The sequence below is a fragment of the Camelus dromedarius genome, chromosome 7 (genome assembly GCF_036321535.1).
Source record: "Camelus dromedarius isolate mCamDro1 chromosome 7, mCamDro1.pat, whole genome shotgun sequence".
Classification (NCBI taxonomy): Eukaryota; Metazoa; Chordata; class Mammalia; order Artiodactyla; family Camelidae; genus Camelus; species Camelus dromedarius.
In genome coordinates, this window is record NC_087442.1 from 75479684 (window position 1) to 75501232 (window position 21549).

General features: G+C 32.2%; 1 protein-coding gene across 2 annotated transcripts in view; it reads right to left on the reverse strand.

Annotated features, from left to right (window-relative positions):
* Positions 1-21549, reverse strand: part of ORC5 (origin recognition complex subunit 5) — a 69610-nt gene that overhangs the window by 23593 nt on the left and 24468 nt on the right. For both annotated transcript variants that reach the window (XM_010984815.3, XM_010984814.3), the window contains exons 7-12: positions 19163-19211; positions 18986-19076; positions 15394-15446; positions 13512-13624; positions 11785-11832; positions 5729-5839 (exon numbers count right to left, since the gene is read on the reverse strand). In XM_010984815.3, coding sequence (XP_010983117.1) covers positions 5729-5839; positions 11785-11832; positions 13512-13624; positions 15394-15446; positions 18986-19076; positions 19163-19211 — 465 coding nt within the window. The remainder of the gene's footprint in view (positions 1-5728; positions 5840-11784; positions 11833-13511; positions 13625-15393; positions 15447-18985; positions 19077-19162; positions 19212-21549) is intronic.

Genomic DNA, 21549 nt, shown 5'->3' on the forward strand with positions numbered 1-21549 from the left:
ATCCTCCCTGCAACAATACATATACACCATTAACTTTAGCACAAGCTCAAATCTGGCAGTTGCACACAAATACTAATGAAGGGCAGTGAAAGCTGCAGACTGTCTATAAGGTCCTTGAGGGCAAGAACTGCATTTTCTTGACTTTCGTATTCCCTTTACACAACACAGTGCCTGGAACATAATAGGCCCTTAATAAATATCCATTAAATGAATTTAAGTAGAGACAGAAAAATTTATTCCAACTAGGGGGAAAAAGATCAATACTGATTTTGGATTTAAGGCTTGCATTATTTTTATTTTTAAACATTTTAATTAAATAAATATGAACAAAATCCCTTCTTCACTTAAAAAACTGTAAATTATATAAATTTTCTATATATCTACCTATATTTGAAGAAAAATGTCAAAAATCTATTTCTGGTTGAATAAATGTTACATGCCGTAAAATGTATACAAACCCATCTTCCAACAGCTATGGTAAATTAGAGATGAAGCATTTGTTTCCAAAAACTCTCATACCCAAAATAACTAAATCATTTTGCTTTCTGATTAATGATAAATTCATTTGGAAAGTATCAAAATAACTTGTTTAAATATATCCTGTATCATAAACTGATACCTAAATGAGCAAAAAGCGTAAGGTTAACTAAATGCCACAATTAACGCAACCCTTGCGGGAAAAGATCAAGTTGATTCACAACTAAAAGTTAAACTGATGTAACAAATATAAGGCCAAATATATTCCAATATATAGTATCATAATATAAGTTTAAAAAAATAGAAAATAGAAATAAAAATAAATATTAAAAAAACTTGTGTATTATTATACTTTGCTCCAAAATGCTTTTTATTTATACTCCTTAAAGTAAAAATTTATAGACATTTTAACCTAATCTTTTTCTTATTAAATGAAGCACAACTAAACATGAAATGATTCTGAAATTAAATATTAATTACTGAAAAAAATACAATTTGCCAATCTGGTACATAGAATTATTTTTTAAAAGAACTATGGGCTTTCTAATTTTTCAGTAATTTCTTGATATTAATTAGAGTGCACTGTTTCTTATAATTAATTTTAAAAGCCCCATTATTTTAAAACTCCCAAACTATAGTATAGTGAACTACCTCCAAAAGTAGTTTTTCAAAAGGCTAATTAATCAAGTAAGATCAATAATAATATGTGATACAAGTGTATGTGTAATTGAATGTCCTTAATTTTTCAAAGATAATTTTCCTTTCAAAAGTCACTTTAGAAACCTGTACCAATAATTTCAGAAATAAACTCTTCAGCAATTTTATCCCCTTGGAAAAGATAAAGTAATAGAGCTTAATATTTTGAAATAAAAGATATATCTGACAATCTTAAAGAACTACTCCTACTGCCTTCACCTAACTATAAGACCATGGAGGGGGTGGGCAAAGCTGAGTAAGAGAATATACAGAAATATCAAAACAATGAAATAAATCATTCAAAAGTTTCCAAACAAATTATCATTTTTCTTCAAGATAAAAAAAGATAAATTAAAAGCATAACCTAGTTTTAAACTGAAAATAAGATAATTCAGTAGTATTTCTTTTAAAGATGATGGCCTTCAAAAATACATCTGATCAGCTAACTTCTGAAGGTAACAACCATACAGGTTACCATCTCTTGCTTATAAATGGTATAGTTTATCCATTCTATCCATGCTGAGAGGACAAAAGAGTGAAAACATCAGAACTAATGCTTTGTCATTCACGAAGTTCAGGTATATATAGAAGGACTACATTTATTTTATTTGAATGAAATTTTTTAAATAACCCATAATCATGACTGTAAAACTGTACTAAAATGGATACGGGTGAAATAATCTTAAATGCCTAAGAAAAATTTTTAAATCCTATTTCATTTCAGTAAATCTGAGCATTAACAAAATGTACAATGTTAAATGTGCTATTATTCTTTTACTTTTTATGAGACTAAAAAGTTAATGAGTAGAATTTTATCTAAATTTTAATAAAGAATAAAGAAATTCAGAAGAACATCAACTGCAATATACTACTGTTACTCATACTACTATGGATTTGACTATTATTCTCAATTGGACTTTTAATATTAGAGATTCCTTAAGCTTCTATTTGTACAACTTTATTATAGAATAGATGTAAATAGATTTAAATGAACATGATGGAAATAAACTTTTGCTTCAAGAGGATTTTTACTGTATATATGACATTTAATCAATTTGTTATATGTGAAAAACTATAATTATGTAATTAGTAAATCAAGCTCTAAAAATAACACATTACTATAAAATAAATCCTTAAAACAGCTATAGGTAGACTCAATGAATAGAAAAATAATGCTCTATGATCTCAAATAGACACATTACAATGAATAAAAAGCAATTTAGTTTCAGGTAGAAAATAATCATGCAACACAATTCCTTACCAATTTTATTCACGTTTTCATGAAAGTGTATATGTGTGCACACACACATAGATCACTATATATCTTCAGGCAATTTTATTTTTACTCAAATAAACCAATGTGTTAAATTAACAAACAGCATTTCTAAATATCAAAGACAATACTAACAAGTAAAAGCTAGGTTTTCCTGCTAATCTTAAAGCTAGAACACAACAATATTGCCATCTAGTGTTGATATCAAATAAGCACTTCCAATACAAATGTCATATTTTTGTTTCGCACTTAAAAAATTAAATGTGTACAGCTTAAATACAAATTGTCATTCCTATTGGCAAAAGTATAGTTTTGATGAGTAAGCAAAAGCAGAAAAATGTAAAAAGTCACTGAGAGCTAATGGGAAGAAAAAATTATAATGCACGTGGGAGAAATACCTTTCTTTTGGACACAATTTTGTTCTTAAACATGGTATGTTACTTGATATTCTTGACAATTTATTGCCCAAACAAAAGTAAAGATCAACTTCTTGGAGCCAGTTATACAGTTGTCCCCTTGGTATCCTCAGGGGATTGGTTCCAAGACTCTCCCACTCCTGACCCCATAGATACCAAAATCTGAGGATGTTCAAGTCCCTTATATAAAATAGCATAGTATTTGCATATAACCTAGGCACAACCTCCTATACACTTTAAATCTTCTCTAGATTATTTATACTACCTACCACAATGTAAATACTATGTAAATAGTTGTAAATGCTATGTAAATAGTTTTCAGTGTGGCAAATTCAAGTTTTGCTTTTTGGAACTTTCTGTGATTTTTTTTCCAAGTATTTTCAACCTGTGGTCAGTTGAACCTGTGGATACAGAATCCGTGCATATGGAAGGATGACTGTTTCTACCCCTTTCTACCTGCCCCCCCCCCAACTTTGTATTCCAAATGGAACCACTGAGATCAAGTCCTAAATTGATTTCTCATCAAATAAACATAAACAAATTCATTTAAAGTAATGTTTTAAATACACAAAATTTATCACTTTGATTATTGCTAATGAGAAGAGATAGAGAATGAAGTTGTTAAAGTTGAAAAGAATTTAACTTCATTAAAAAGTAAAGACAACAATTTGGGCCAAACTTAATCCCAACATCACAGGCATTCCTGAAAACATACAGACTGATGACAGTGTTCTGCTATAATCAAAGCCTCAGAGTAGTAGTAGACCTCTTAATTAGCAGTCTCATTATTTCTGACAGTCCATCCCTATAAACCTAGACTTGCTGCCAGGAAATGCTCTACCAACATTAGGTACAATATGTAAGGTGTGACGTGTGGTGGGAGCAGTATTACTAACAGATCACAACTACAATGACTGCTACCACTTTTGCTATATAACCCAGCTCACTTTCAACTAATCGAGTGTGACACTTCACAAATGTGTCTTCATTTTTCCCTAGTCTCATACCTTTGGTCATATTATCTTCCCTCTTAAAGTTCTATAAATTCTATGTATTGGAAATAACATGTCAGCTAATTTTACTATTATTTTTCCTTTTTTATTTACTCATTTTCTCATTTCTGTACAGTAAACATATATCATTTATATAAGTTAGAAATATTTAAAGTAAAAAAATCCTACTCACTGTAGCCCAGCTCCATTTTTCACCTTTTCTAAAAGTGAAGCCTTCAAATTCTCACCCCTTGTCCAATCCAGAAGTGATCTTTTTGCGCTCTAAACTTCTCAGGAGCACTATCTAGCATTCACTTACAGTCTTACATATTACTTTTATGTACATTTTTTAAATCCCCCTAGAATAAATTATTAGCTCTCCCCCCCAAAAAAAACTCCACATTTATTCTCCTTCTGTGTGTCTCCCACAAATGTAACTTTGGGGCACCTAAGAAGTATTAATTACATGTGATATAAACATCTTCTTGCTTTGTTTAGAAGCAGTCTCCTTCACTTCCCAAGTCTTTAATTCTCAAAGATTTTTTCATTTTGTCATAATGGGAAAGTCATTTAGCCTCTGAGGCTTGATTCCTTACACTAAAGATCATAATATCCTCTATTTCATAGTTACTCCAACAGCAAAAACAAAACAAAAAACTCATGTATTATATGAAATATAATAGAAAGCTGTTAATAAAATGTACAATTTGACTAAAAACTACTTTAATTTCAGATAAAGCATTTAATACATATATATGGAAAAAAATTCCTGTAATACAGATTAAAACTGAATTAGATGTTTAAAATTATCAGCATTAGGGCTACCAATCTACCTACCCATCTAGCTATTTACATAACACAAGTGACTAGAATGCTTTTCTTCAAAAATGTAATAAATATAGATACAATCTTCTATAAAGTTGCCTTATATAAAAATTATTTAACTTCAATGTTGAGCGCATTGAGAACATAGCTATTTTTGGTTTCCAAGACTTCCTTAAATGAAGAACTAAGAGTTACCATCATGCAACAGATTACAAAGTCTAATACCAGTTCAGGGACCAACTTTATTTGCAGTGAATTAAAATGTAAATGCTATTATTTACGTTTTCAATCTACAAACAGATATATAAAGCAAAATGCTCACTGAAGCATCTGAGGTGACTTTGCTTTTCTATAAATACTAGTTGTATCACTTGCTTTTTCTTCTATCTGTTCATACCATGGGCTAAGTATTATTTTTCTGGACCATTTAAGAAATCTACTGTGACTATATTTTTAATAAATAGGCTTATCTTAAATGTCACCTAAAAAAAAACACCCTTAACTACTTTATAAAAGAAATGTCATATTTCTTATTTTTATGCTACTGCTGCCATCTAGTGAAAATTTTGAGAACTGGATCATTCTGAAAAACACATCATTAAAAAAAAATGCATACTGTCAATGTGCAAAGTACATATATGAGGAATAAGAACAAATTACAAATTTCTTTCTTACAAATACATTTAAAAAAATTTTGTCTTCATTAAATTATATTTCTATAATCAATTTAATCATGAATCCACTTTTAATTTAACCAGTAAGATAATTATAATCATTTAAAAATTCCTTTATTGAAGAAAGAAAAAGTCCAGAAACATCAAGCTGATTTTTGCATTGAGTTGTAACTGTAAATATATGCAAATTCAGTGATAGGCTCAAAGATTGTATATGTGGAGTTTCAGTTACTTACCAAGGACATTGTTCATGAAATAGTTAGAACAGTAAGATAAGCTGACCAAAAATCTAAATGTTAAAACACTATCAATTACACTACCTAAAGAATTCCAAAAAGATAAAGATGATATATAATAACCTATCATTAAGCTTACCTGGGAAAAGATATTTGCCGTTGGAGCAACTCTGCTGTCCACAATACTATATAATATTGCTAACAATCTGTCTAATGGAAATGGTTTTGGTCCGAGGAGATGATTGCTTGTCTATAAGAAAAAAGAACATGGATTTTCTTCTTATACCAGAGCACTCACTTTCTGTACTATAAATTCCCAATAACACCACATTTACACTGTATATAATTCTGCAAAGAGACTAATAAATTTAACTTGCAGTCTATTAAGTTAACACTTTACCTCATATAATCATGATTTACCTTTTAACATTTTCTTCGGTATGTTCTGATTTAGCATCAACAAATGTTAATTAAAGAAAAGAACTCACAAGTCATCCAGTCTAGTCCTGAACATCACCCATATTTTGCTGTTGTAACCAGATGTTGTGACTTAGCCAAGTCATTGGTCAAGATAGTGTACCCGTAAAACTAAGGTGTAGACCCTAATCTCTAGACTAGAACTTACGACTAATTCCTCACTATTCTTCTTTGTGCCACTGCCTGAAAAATGTATTTGTTCAGCAATAATAGTTCTAAAAGATGAGTTATAGTAAATACCAGCTTAGAAAATGAATGGAATTTTAGTTATGTGAATAAGCCATCAGCCTAAAACAATGTAAAATTTATTAAAAATTTTAAAGATTGTAAAATATTCATACTTGTCAACAAAGTCAATGGTACAATTGTCAAGAGAAAGGGCAGTGCTCAAGGTCTATTAAATAGATTAGATAATTCTATTAGGTAATTTTAGTAGCAATGTAAGAATTTAAGTACTCTATATTAGCAATGAGAAGCTTTAGTTACATGCATGGGAATACCTATTTTTTTAAGAGAATGACTATAAAAACAACCTATTCAGAATTACAGAATATCTCAGCTATTTGTATCTAGAAGATAGTTTAGAAATCATTTTCCAGGTAAGTTTATATGTTTTTCTCATTAAACACTTCAATTTAGAAAAGATGTTAATGAATACCAATGTACCCACTGCCCAATTTTATCACACGCTAACATTATACAACATTTGCAAAGAAAGCATTAGATCATGTCACGGGTAAAATGAGGCTTCCCTTTGCACCCCTCCAACATCCCACTCTTCCCTTCCCTCCCTAGAAGGAACCACTATCCAGAATTTGGAGTTTTTATCATTTTCATGACAATTTTTATGACACTACACCATACATAACCATAAACCATATACACATTGTTTGCATGATCTAATATTTCATATAAATGATATCATTTTGAATATATCACTCTCTACCAAATTGCTTTTTTCTTCCACATTACATTTCTGAGATTTATCTACATTGATATATGCAGCTCTAGTCCATTTTTAAACTACCCTACAGAATTCCATTTTATGACAAATCACTATCAACTTGAAATATTAATCACTCTAATTCATCACTAATAATACTATGATGGTCAATCCTGTATGCATGTATGAGTTTCTCTGTGGGGTTGCTCAATTAAAGTAGAGGGCAGAGAATGCTATGTATTTGCCAAGACTGCTTCTTCTTGGGCATGTAAGAAGACCTCAGTTTCTTCTGCAGTTAGACTAGATGCTATATGACTGAGTTCTGGCCAATGGAATATGGGTGAAAGTGATGTAAGCTATTTTCAAACCTGGCCTTTCAAACCACTGGATCCTTTAGTCTTCTTTTCCTCTGTGGCAACTTTGGAGGCTACCATGTTTCACCTGACAGCACTATATGATGAAAAATAACCAAGCAACTCAAATTCAACTGTGTCATGAGCAATATATAAATTTTTGTTACATTAAGCCACTGAAGGTTAGGTAGTTTGTTTTTCACTACAATATCTCCCAGCCTATCCCGACCATTACAAAGTACATTCACGTATTAACTTTATTAGACATGATCACCCTACAGAATATGCAGACTCTTATTCTTCCACATTACCACCAACACTTGGAATCATCAGATACTTTTTAGTTTTGCCTCTCTTAGAGTGTGAAACAATAAGTCACTGTTGTTTAAAGTTGCATCTCTCTCATTAGTGAATGAGGCTGATGATTATGTCACGTTTGTTAGACATTCAAGTTCCTTTTTGTATCATTTACCCATTTATCTACCGGATTTCTGCTTTTTTCTTATTGGTTTATACGGGTCTTTAAAAATCCTAGATACTAGTCATTTGTTAGTCGTATGAGTTCAAAGAACAGTGGTTAAATTATGGAAGGCTTTGGATTCAGAAAGTCCTGGAATTGGATGTTGGTTCTACCATATTAACTACGTAATTTTTGGCAGGTTACTGAATTTCTCTTGAATACTCAGTTTCCTCATCTAGAAAATGAGGATAACTTGATAGTAACCATATTCAGTAGGTCATTGTGAGAATTAAGTAAGATCACATGCAGAGTTTAACAGTGTTTGACTTATGGTGCCCAATAGCTTTTACTATTATCATTATGATAACCTTATTAATGTGATTTTTCTTTTCTACACAAATGCCTTGAAAACAGGAAATGTTTTATTCACCATTTTTATCCCTAGAACTTGGGAGACTGTTAGTTAAGTAAATGAATCAATGAAAGGATAATGAATAAAGTGGCGTTAGAGGAAAGAAAGAAAAAAAATAAAGGTAAATGTTGAGATATCTAAATGGATTTGGCATCTCTGTCCTCATTAACACTTAGAAGTGACCTGAGGTTAATAAAAATTACCTAAATTCCTGAAGTGTTGAGAATAATGTGGGAAGCAATTCAGGATGAGAATCACGCTGTGAAAGCTGCTGATACTTTTCTGATTTTCACTTTAAATTTTGTGATTAGAAAACACATTTCCAATTTAAAACTAAAGTGGTCTAGTGTCACATAGGGCATACAACACTCATCTTCTTCACTGAATTGATTTTGTGTAATATAAATGCAAAACGGATTCCCATCTAGAGAGAAAGGCAAAGTCTGAGAATTACCTCACTGGATTCATATAGCTCATTAGAAAGAACTAAGGTCTGTACAAATGGAAAAAAGAATTAAAAAAAAGAAACCAAATAAAACAAAATTTTAAGGAGATAAAATGGAATAAAAATTGGTGTCAAGTTAAATTAAAAAAAAATAGACTCAGGAACATAAACTTAGAGTTATAGATATTTATACCAGAAAAACTGAAACTAGGCACAATTAAAAGAAGTTTAATTGTGGGGAATGGGACTATGGATAAGGAAAGGAAACATGTTGCTTTTCCACATAAATGAACTGGCAAATAATCTGGTACAAAATACATGTATTAGTTGAACTGAAAAGTAAAATCTTAAAAAATGAGTGTCAAGTGAGGATACACAGAGAAAAAGAATTATACAACTGAAGATGTATAACAGATTTAAAACAACTATTATGATAACTGTTCATGTGGTTTGCTTTTTAATGTTTGATGCCCTGAATAAACTGAGAGCTTCATGAGGGCAGAGATAATGGCTGTTTTGTTCTCGACTATGTCCATAGCATCTAATAGAGTGCTTGGCATAAAGTAAGCATTCAATCAAGATTTCAAGAAGAGAGGAAACAAAAAAAACCCCAAAGAATTTGTAAGTGTACACAGATTTTAGTGAGTAAGCTCAGATTTTAAAATGACATAAACCAAAGACGAAAGAGTCTACCATAAAAGTCAAATCCATAAGAATACATCAGAAGAGCTAGAGTTCATCTTGAACTAGTGACAACTGCATGTTTTTGCTTATACACTTCCCTCTGTCAAGACTGTCCTCCTAGACTTGTACAAAACCACTCACTCCACAAGTATGGTCTAAAGTGCCAGCTCCTTCACCGTTCACAGTCCTCACTGATAAGCACTCATATATCTCCCTTCTCAAAATTCTTAAATAATTTTCTCTGTCTAAAGAATAAGGCCTAAAATTCTGAGTTTTATGTTCATTCTTTAATTTTCTTCATTCATTCATTTATTCATTCAACTTATTCATTTGTTCAACAAACACCCACCACATACCAGCAAGTGCCAATACAAAGGTGAATAGATGGGCTTCCTTCCCATGGGGAACTGGCGAGTGAAGAAAGTCTTCCACAACTTAGCCTCAACTGATTTTTCTCTCAAAGTCACTGTACACTCCAGCCAACTATATTTCATTATTTCTTTTATATACCCTATATTTTCTCACCTATGCTTCTTGGCTCAAATCATTTCCTCAACTGGAATGTCTTCCTCTCCAACCTCTGCATATCTAATACTTACCATTCTTAAGTGCCCACTCGAAATGCAAGCCCTACTACAAATCCTTTGGACTACCCCAGCCAGAAGAACTCTCTCTTCCTAACAGTCCTTTATGACCCAAAGCAGCTACACATATAAGAAAGAGGGTACAAAGTCAATGATCTGCCTAGGGTGGAAGGCCTAATCAGAGATGTCTCAGTGAAAGGGCACAGCAGAAAAGTCTTTCCATGCCAAGCAAATGGATTTGGTAAGGAAGTTTGCCGGCCAAATCTGGCTCTGCGTGAATGGAGGAAAAAAGTCTTCTCTGTGGCTTTTAACTAAAAGCCAGAGCTAATGCTAATACATGGGCAGAATTCACAACATTTTTGTCCCTAGGCTGAGAACTGAATTTCAAATGACCCCAGGTTACTGGTGTTCATAAGTGCTGGCACAGAGTAGATGTAAAACCGTTCTACAGGAACACACCTCAGGCCTGAAAAATTCCACAGATTAAGTTCAGCAAACAACATATATGTGCACAAGTCAGCAAAAATAGAAAATCTGGAATTAGACTGACAGATATTTCTAATACTGAAATATAAGAAAGAATATAAAATAAGTTTACATTAAAGAAAAATATCATGTCAAAAAATATTAAAGTGATCAAATAGACCTGAAATGAACCAGTAAAACTTCTGAAGATTACAAATAAGATTACTGAAATTACAAAGCTGATGTAAACAGCACATTAGACAAAGCTGAAAATAAGTACAGAGAACTGAAGAAATTACTTAGACTATCACACACAAGAGATGAAAGGGAATGAAGAATATCAAAGACGTACGAAACAAAGAGGGCGGAGTGAAAAGGTCTATTATATGTCTAAACAGTGTCTCAGAAAGATATGTTAAAGAGAACAGAGAGAAAATATTTGAAAAATTAATGACTGAGAATCTACCATCATTATCCAAAGTTGGGACGCAAAACTAATACAAAGTGAAAAGAAATTCAAACCCAGGTACATCGCAGTGAATGTTAAGACCTCTAAAGTAAAAGGAGGAGAACCTGAAAGCAACCAGAGAAAACAGAGTAATAACGAAGGAATAGACTAACAGCAGGTTTTTCAGCAGCAACAATAGAGCCAGAAGACAGTAAAACAATGTCCTCCATTTAGAAGTGTATACTGAGCAAAAGTGCTGTTAACAGTGAGACTGAGAAAACTCTCAGCTTCTACAGTACAAAGTGTATAATTCCAACTTCTCCGTCTTCTGCCAAGAGAAACAAAAGTGATTTAGATGAACAAATGTTCTGTAACAGTCTAAATGCTCCTTTCACCAATTTCAATCTTGCCCCACATCCCTACCTCCAAATTCAAAGGTGCTTAGTGCTTCTAACTCCTAAGCTTTTCTAGATTCTTCAGATCAAATCAGCTTGCTTTACTTTAGGGGTTAGGTTTCTGGTCTGCTTAGTCACCAGTGTATCTACCTACTATTCAATTCCAAATTTTATAAATCTCTCATCAACTTAGTCCTCATTAGTTTATCATCTTTGTGGGTGTTTCAAAGGTGAAAAGAGGAAAACAAGTTGTATTTAGTTAAAAATCCCAGGATGACCCTTTTCATCTATGAATTCACTAAAAAATATTTTGTCAATTCACTTTTATCTCTAGAACCAGTTCACCTGAATTGTGCCAACAATCACTGTATTCAACATACCAAAATACTACCACAACATTAAAATGGTACCATATCAACACAAATAACTTCTTATATCCAAATGACTAACACAATTATGGATTTATACACTTCCTATAATACCCTAAATTCGTAAGTTTTTCCCATTAGAGAAATTACAATGTAAATACCTTTTCATGTTTCTTTTGAAAGTTGGTTTTCTTGATTTTCCCATGATGCTGCAATTAAGGAAAATAATTTTTAAGATGAAAGATAGTACACCACAAAAACAGAAAGCACAATTTGTTTAAAATCTTAAGCTTTTTTATTTTATTCTACTTATCACCTAAAATATCACCGTAAAATATCAACATTTTTTAGGCTTTTTAAATTAGATTCTGATCGTATGTAAGATTACTTCTGAATGCAAATAAAGAGGTTTTAAAATAAAATAGTGATATGTCCTAAAAGAACTTAGCACATTTATTTCTATAAAAACAAAACTTCTAAAGATAAATGGACTTTTATTCATTCTGTAAGGCAGGTTGTCAATTCAAATAAAATTGAGAGCATTTAGTTAAGCACTTGGGATTCAATACTGGGAAAAAATACATGTAGTCCTTGCCCTCTTGAAACAAAAGACTAGTGGTAGAGATAGGCAAAAAATAGATAGAAATGTATTATAATATGTTAAAAATAAATCAAACTACACACTATTTTTTTCAAGAAAACAACTTTAAAATGAGATTTCTCCAACTAATGTACATGCAGAGAGGCTTCTGAATGTCCTGAATAATGATGAATGGAGTAAATGACACTACAGTAGGAGCTTTAGAACAATAAAGGAGTTACTACCCTTAAAATTATTCCCATCTCTCGTATTTTTATCAAAATCTTATTTATATATATTTTAAAATCTAGAATTATACTAAGGTATATCTGAACTCTTCCGTGAAACTACCTACTTCACCCATTCAGATTGTGATCTTAAAGTGAGAAATAAAGAATAAATGATCAAAGGGAAAAAAAAAGTAGGTGGAATTTGAGTACACAGAGATTGGAGATGAAGGAATTCTAGATGGGGAAATCCCTGTTATCAAGTGTGGAGAGTGAGGTGGAAAAACACCTATGTTCTGGAAACAGAAAAGTTCAGTTTGACTGAATTTTGTATTAATCAGCTTTGTAATTAGATTTGTTTAGGATGTGTACCAAAATGTATCTAGTTGCAAAAATAATTTTTACCTACTTAATATACAAGATTAATTAATGCCTTGGTAAGAGAGAGCAAGTGGTTATACAGAGAAGACCATACAGAGCAGCTGAGTTCATTATGGAGAAGAGCCAGTATTTGCTTAGGTGGAAGGTGACTGAGGTAATGGCTCATGTATCTCAAAGAAAACCCATTTGGAAGTTTGTTGAGTATACAGTATCCTCCATTGTTGGATAAAGTTCTGAGCACCCCTAGATTTTATTATCAGTATTCATTTCAGGAAAATCATGCTGTTCTTTGTTGACTTTCTATGGGATCATGGATCATTTTCAGACTAACTTGTGTTTGTCTTTCAAGATTCAGCAACCAATGTTACCTCCTCCGTGAAGCCTTCTCTCCTCAACACTTCCAAGTTGTTTATCATATCACACTTATCAGACACTAATACAATCTTTTTAGCCTGTCTGCTCTACTACCATCTCCACCCCAAAAGTAGCACTCACTTATTCCCAATATTCCACAGTAAGTTCTCAAATAACATTGCTGACTGGCAAAGGGAAGTTAGAAAAATCTTTAGAGAATAAGTCCTAAATACATATTTAGCAATGTCTTATTCTAGTCTCTGCCCTTTACAAATTTACAGATGTTGAGGAATTTCAAAATATTCTCTAGATCTTCAAAAATAAAGGGAAAAGAAATAATGATTACCTTAAGAAAAAACCTCTTGTCAGTTCTTGCTGGATTGTATGAAGCAAGGTATGCAGCGATTAGAATAAACTTCGAGTAATATGGAAGTTCCACATGAGTATATGCTGAGAGACCTGTGCAACAAAATATTCTCTTGAAGGTTTTCAGTAGGCTACTACTAGACTTCTCTTTTCTCATTTATCTTTTGACTTCCTTCCATATGGTACCCTCCAGTCAAAATGATCTTCAAGTGCCCTGAGCTTAAAGTGCTTGATTAATGATGGTGCTGGAGGTGAACATTATTAACAGTATGCTCTGCTCATTCTATTATTTTTGTTTGGTTCCTACTATTCTGAAGTCTAAATCCTACCCATTCTGCCCTTCAAAGCCACACTCTCCATTAAACACTACCTGTTGCCCCACTACCACACCAAAACAGAAAAATCTCTCTCTAATGTGAATTACTACTTTGTATATTTTCCTTATGACCCACATAACTTTATACCTTACATTAAGAGTTAATTAAACATGAGTTACACTTCTTACTAAGCAACAGTGTTCACTGAAGGAGTCACATCTAAAATTGTTTTTGTATCTCTACAGTATCTTGAACAAAGAAAAGAAGTGAGTGGATGAATAAATAAAACAACAGAATCAGTCAAGTAGCGATGATTTTTACAGGATGGGAAGAAGGAATCTGGGATTTACTGAATCCCTAGTATGTGTAAGACACAGTGCTAGGTGCTTTACTTAAGCATCTTTGAAGCTTTGCAGTAATTTAAAGCTAGATATTCTTTCCATTTTGGATGAAGACACTGAGTAGGGCCAAAGGTCATACAGTTAGTTTGCAGCAGAGCAGACCAATCACTGCAGGTTTTTTTTTTTTAACTCCAGAATCTATTTCTTTCCATTACAACACACAACTGAAAAATTACTTGTATAGCATCTCAAGCATTTAGAAACCAAAATACTACTTCATTTCATACCACTTCCTCAACCACTAGCTACTGACCTAATTTTCAAATACGAATATTTTAGATTTTTATTTTTTAAAGTAAAAGTTGACCCTTGAATAATGGGAGTGGGAGAGTGTTAGGAGCACTGACACCCCCTCTCCCATGGAGTAGATACTCTACAAATAACTTTTAACTACCCTAAAACTTAACTACTGACAGCCTACTGTTGACTGGAAGCCTAACTAATAAAATAAACAGTCGATTAACACGTATTTTATATATGTATATATAAATATATTTTATACCTTCATGACATACCTAACTTTCTTCATTCTTTTGGTATTTTTAGGCTATGTAATCCAACTGAGTTTTTTTCAAGTTGTCGTATATCTCAAAAAAAATTTCCAATGTATTTACTGAAAAAAATCTGTGTATAAGCAAAACAATACAGTTCAAACCCACGTAGTTTATGGGTCAACTGTAGTTCTATTGGGATAAACCTGAAGTCACAGTTTCTTTAAAGAAAACAAAAGCACAAAGCTTTCAAAATATAACCAAATGAAATGCATCTCCTAAACTACATTAACATAAAATTGAATTTTATCCCATGAAACTCATGAAATACATGAATACTGAGATAAAATTACGTATACAACTGATTGTTTTAACACAAGCATTTAAAGAAATATAAACTGCTTGATTTTCACATGATAGAAACCAATATCTGGAAGTAGAAAACTGGTATGCAAACTTTATTTCCTCCGATTACATTGGCACCTTGCTCTGATTACATTGGCATCTTAAATGAAAATATTATGGCAGTTTGTAAGTTCTCTTTTATAACACCGCTGACTGATGTGATCTTTAGTGTTAACTTTAGTATCTTAATTATTAGTAATCAATGAAAGAAGTGTCTCTGGTAACTGTCTCAACACTTCCTTTGATACCTTTCAGTTGTTCTGAATCTGTGTCACCTTTCTGCAGCTTTTCCCACTGTGAACTGAAAGAAAATAGCAGAGCAATAATGGATTGAAACATATAAAATCAATACACTGTATTTTAAACAGAGCCTTAGAAAAACTAAATTTTTTTGATTTATTGATAAAATACATTTAATTTCCTTATGAACAAGACAAGAAATATATACGTTTGTACCTCTACAAAAATCAGTGTCTATTAGAACAACATGAACTTATATACCAATGACCAGATATTAATTTTTTTAAATATCTTTTCCTCCAGTCATAATCATAAAGCTATCAAAAACCACCAACAAAGAACATTACCTACCACTCAACTCCCAATATTTCAGTTACCATATGAAATTGTTACACACCATTTCTAAACTCCATAACAATCCCTTAAAGTAAGTATCATTATATTAGAAAACTGAGGCCCACAGGTTAAGTTGTCCAAGGTCACCCAGCCAGTCAGTAGTGGAGCTAAGAGCTGAATCCTTGTAGAATGCCTGCAGAGTTCAAGCTATTTCCACTGCTCTACTCTGGTCTTATTTGCATTTAAAACTATTAAACAGCCCTAAATATTATTAAGACTATGAAGTGAACTTGGTGTAACAAAGCAAATTCCTCAGGAAACACAAGATTGCCCAGGGAAACAGAAATTTTAGCTGTATGATCCTGAATAAATCAATAGCCTTCTCATAAAAATGAGGCAATAATATACTTTTTACTTTTTTATACTTTCTCTCTCCTTAAATTTCTTGAAAATGTTGCTCACTTGTTGTCTTCTTTATTAGATTCACTTTCCTTTGTAAACGACTTACCTTTTGCCTTGAAGCTCAGAGACAGTTTTTTAATCTAATTTTTAATTTAAAGTCTAAGAATATTACAAGGAAATTTCTGCAGTAAGCTGAAAAATGGTCTCCCAAGGACATCGATGTCCAAATCCCTAGAACCTACAAATGTTACCTTATGTGGTAAAAGGGACTTTGCAGATGTGACTCACTTAAGGAGTCGAGATAGGGAGATTACTCTGAATTATCCTGGTGGACGCAATGTGATTACAAAGATTCTTCTAACAGAAAAACAATGGGAAGTCAGACATTTAAAAAAAAAACGATACACTGCTGGCTATGAAGATGCCAGAAGGAGCCATACACCAAGAAATTCAAGTAGCCTCTAGATGCTGCAAAAGGCAAAAAACCAGATTCTCCCCAAAAGCCTCAGAAAAAAACCTAGCCCTGTGCACTTTTAGGCTTCTGATATCTGAAATTGTATAAAATGATAATGTGTATTGTTTTTTAAGCTACTAATGTGTGGTAATCTATTATAGATTAACAGACTAGGACAGCCTCAGAAGTGACCATTCTGGGTCAAATTAAAAGATAAATCCTTTAATATGTACAGCCAAGTCTCTTACTTCTGGAAAGTTTTGTTAGATTACAGTTTTACATCTTATTTCAAACCCATTTTTTTCCTTTTCTATCTTTAGGAACTCCAATTATACATCTGCCTTTCACATTTATTGCATTCTACTTGATTATTTTTACCCGTTCAGTTTTGTATTCTTTGTTGTTTTCATCCCTCTCCTCAATATACTTTTTTAAGTCCTCAGTTGAATCTATACGCCCTTGTATATCTTAAAATTTCATTTTCATCTCTGAGATGATTGCTTTTGCTTGAATTTCATTTCTGAGTTTGGTCAATTTTTGTTTCACAGCCTCTAGTTCTTTGCCCATTTACTGAGCTGTTCAATTTCTAATTTAAAGTATTTTTTTTTATATCTGAAAATGCTTATTTAAAAATTTTAAATCAGGCTGGAGTACTGTGTTACAGTATTCCTCTCCTTTATTCTGGGTAGGAAGGGGGGAATTTTCATCAGTTAAAATGCATATTTTCTGTTTATTATAATACCTTTATAAGGCTTCCTTATTTTTTCTCTTCATTTTGAAATGCCCAACATTTGCTTGGATCAGCAATAACAGATGATTGTATGAACCCAGGGGTATGGGTTTGGGATGGCTTAATAGAGTCTTAATTCTAAAGTGCTTTCATCTCCAAGAATAATGAAGTACAGTTTCTTTAATGCAGTAAATTTTCAGAGGGAAGGACTGCTTATCCTCTGATTTTGTCATTCTTTTTGATGAGGGTTGTGTGATATTATCTTTAATTTCTACCCCTTGCTTCTTTCTTCACCACCAAGCCTCCAAGGGATGCCATGTCCTTTAAAATCACCTCTGTCTCCTCTCAAGAACAGTACTTTCCCAAGCCTGTCATGTTAATTCTTGTCCTATGTACTCTTGAAACACTTTCTTTTGATTTTCCAGTGGCCAATGCTAATAATCCTTCGAGTCTCACCTGTTGTCACTACGGTCCCACTCAGGGTTAACCTCTCTTTCTCGAGGTGATTTCATTTGTATTTGATAACTACAAGTCAACCCTATCTCTTGTCCTCACTGTCCTCTCCGCTTTTCCTTGTAGTCTTTAACTTTTCACTTCAGCATGAGCCCCAGAGCTGGCCCTGCTGGCCTTGGTTATTTCACTATTTACATATAAATTGAAGTTTGTAGTCAACTCTGTAGACTCCTAGTTATACTGCAGGCAAAGGTTATGAGTGATTTTATTTGCTCTCCTTATTGATCTCATGGCAAAAAATGGATTTAGGTGACCATCATTATCCTGTGGGAAACTGAAAGTCTTTCTATTACTATGTAACAGTCATTTTAACAAGCATCCAAATTTTTCTACCTTTACAAGATCAGATTACAAATTTTTCTATCCTGCGACTTCCAAAAATTCTCATCAAATGACTTTTTATTATTAAAAAGAGGAGTAACAGTATCTTCGTAATGTTTCTACTTATTCAGAAACTATTAAATTCTTATAATTGGCTAATTAAATCAAAACCAAAGTAAAGCAGTTATAGAATAAGGTATTTATGAAAGAAAATGGTAACAAAATCGATTAGAAACTGAGAAGAGACAAAAGCATTGATGTTTTTAAATTTCCTATATTGCTTTGTACTGCAGGCTTAACCTAACACCTATAAGGAACTTCTTTATTCACAAATCATTTTCACATATATTATTGAAATCTTCTAAGGATTGTTGGAGGAGGAAGTCAAGGTCTAGAGGTTTTAGGTGACTTGCCAAGACGTCATGAGTCAGAAATCAAAATCATGTTCTCACTACACTGTGTATGTGCGACCATGTCTCCTGAGCAGTTTCACTACTATGAAATTCTAATAATAGACAAATGTAGATTTATGACTTGATTTATACATTCCTTTAATAATCAATTTTTCATTATACCATTCAAATATCTAATATAAATATAAAAAACAAAAACTCAAACTGATTTTCCTGTAGCTTTCCAGATTTTTAAAAATGAGCAATTATTAGAAATACGCCTTGGGTAACATACTGCCTAAAAATTGTTTGCCCTTCCCAAAATAGTAAGAAAGGATTCAAACCACAAGAGTTTTTTCCCAATGTGAAGAAGGTAAAGGAAAACATGTACACTTTAGTAAATATCCCAAATAAAGATAAAGAAATAATACACATACTAAATAGAAGATTACCTTGATACTTCCCTGAGGTAAACAGTCTGCATGGCTTTCTTCAAATGAGGTTCAATATTTCTCCAGAGTTTGCGAGTATCACGTTCACTTGCTACTCCAAAGGGGAAAAAATTTCAGTACTTTAGATCTTATAGAAATTTTTTCAAAATAAGTATTATTAAGTAAAATTGTAGTTACCTTCTCCTTTAACCACAGGTTCACAATATTTAGGAAAATTAAGCACTGCCTGTAAACGAAGAAAAAAATGAGAAAAAAAAAGCACTTATCTACCATATTTAGAAATTATTTTTCAAGTAAAATTTTTATTAGAATTCAGACAATTTTATTTCAATATAACTGCTCAAGCAAAATGTTCTTACCACTCATTACTACAATAATAAAACCACACTTATCAATAACAATAATAAAACAACATGCAAAATATTCCTTAATTGGAATCCCACCTAATGTATTGTACTCTAGATATGAAGTAATATAACAAAGCATAATTTGTAATTTTAGGTCAGAATTATGTCACAAAGGAACACAAAATATACAATAAAATACCTTGAGTCCAAAGAAGTAATCCATTATTTTTCAAGGTCTGAATATTCTCACAAATTAAACATCATCTAGTTCAGTACAACTCAAATTATATGACTGGCAGCATTACCTGAGATTGTTATAAATACAGGTTCTTGGCACCATGCCAGACATACTAGATCAAAATCTCTGAGGATGAGACCCAGGAATCTAAGTTTTAACAATCTCTCTAGGAATTCTATGTACTCTCAAGTCAGAGAAGCACTAACTAATCATAATTACTAAATAGTTTTCCATGAATCAATATCAAGATTCTACTGAAAGATAGTTTAAGCAAATTGATTAAAAAATGCTGTTGTAATTTATTAATATTAATTTGGCCAAAGTATTTCATACTGAAATGATTCAATAATAAAACACTACAGAAAAGATGTACATAAATGTGTAACCGTACAATCTCAAATTAAGAAGATAACAGAGAACTAAGAACCAAATCCCTGAAGTAGATTTTCCTATATTCTATCACAAAAAGTAATTCATAAGAGCAAAAAAATCTTCCAAATTCTGCTAATATTAAGCATAGAGAGGCCAACTTTCCTAACTTAGTTTCCAATTTTCAGATCCAAGGACTGGTTAATAACACTAAAATGTCTTAATATTAATAGTAACTGGTGAACAACTTGGATAAATAAAAATATACTGCTTTCTTTCTTGGTCAAAACATTAAAATATAAGTTTCATCATTTACAACAGCAGTAAAATGTCAGTAAAGATAATTTTAGGAGACTATTTCCCAGTTTTACTTTAATAAATTAGTATTTTCCCCACGTCATTCCATAAGAACTTACTGAATTTGTAATGAGTACATTTATGTCCAAATACATTTTCTATATTTAGGTAAATCTTACTAATAATTAGAATTGTGCAAATAAAATATCTGTCCAAATACAAAATGCTTTCCACAACTTCGTCTACTAACATTCAAACGTACTCTCCAATATTATGCCCTTTCCTCCTATATTAATCTTTAAATATAAGCAAATTCTCACTTCTCTATATTGGGATTATTTACAGCATAATCTAAATTCAAGCCCACTGGTATTTTAAACTGTCCTCCCAATACCCAGAGAATGAAAATAAAAAAGGCTACCAACAAAAATCACAAAAATAATTCCAAAGCCCAAATAGAAATAATTTTAGATGATTTTTGATATTATAAAATTTCACTACCACTGTACATTCCCCCCTGTAGCTTCTATTATGCCTTAGCACTTAAGTATATGGTTACTGTAAACTCATCACATCAATGAAAGGGGGTGGTAGGAGACAGAGGGTGACAGATGACCATGTGTTCAGCAAATACTCATGTACAGAATGTAACAGAAGAAGCATAATTATCAAGAGTTACTTATAGCCACCTGTTATCTCATTTATTCCTGACAACTGCACTTTTATTATGCCCATTTGTCAGCCAAGGAAACAGAAGCAAAATATAATTTGCCTACAGGCACACAGAGATTCCATTGTTTGAATTTATGATTATGGATTTGTGAGATGTTCTGGGAATGTTACTTCTAAACCAACAAAGATGCCATGCTATCAAAGCCTGATTCAGGTGAAACAGAGAGATATTTCTTTTTATATTGCAAAGAAAAATTTGCATTACTTTAAGAAGTAAAACAATTTATTATAAATACTGAACAGGTAGCTGTAAGATAGGATAGGCAATTCAAGAAGTTCTTCCAATTCTTCCTCAGTGAGATTTTCAGCAAGTTTTCGTTATTTTATTTGAAATTATTTGTTAGAAAATAATCTGATACATGTATATTGTAGTAAGCAGAATTCTTAAATACCCCCAAGACTTCCCATCTCTGGTGTACACACACCTTCTCTCAGTTATTCAATCAAACACTAATTTGGGTACTGCTATGAAGGGATTTTGGAGATGCAATTAAAAGTCTCAAAGATTATACTACGGGAGAGTTAAAAATAAAGAAAGAATCAGATGAGTCTGACCTAATCACATGAGACCTATAAAAGCA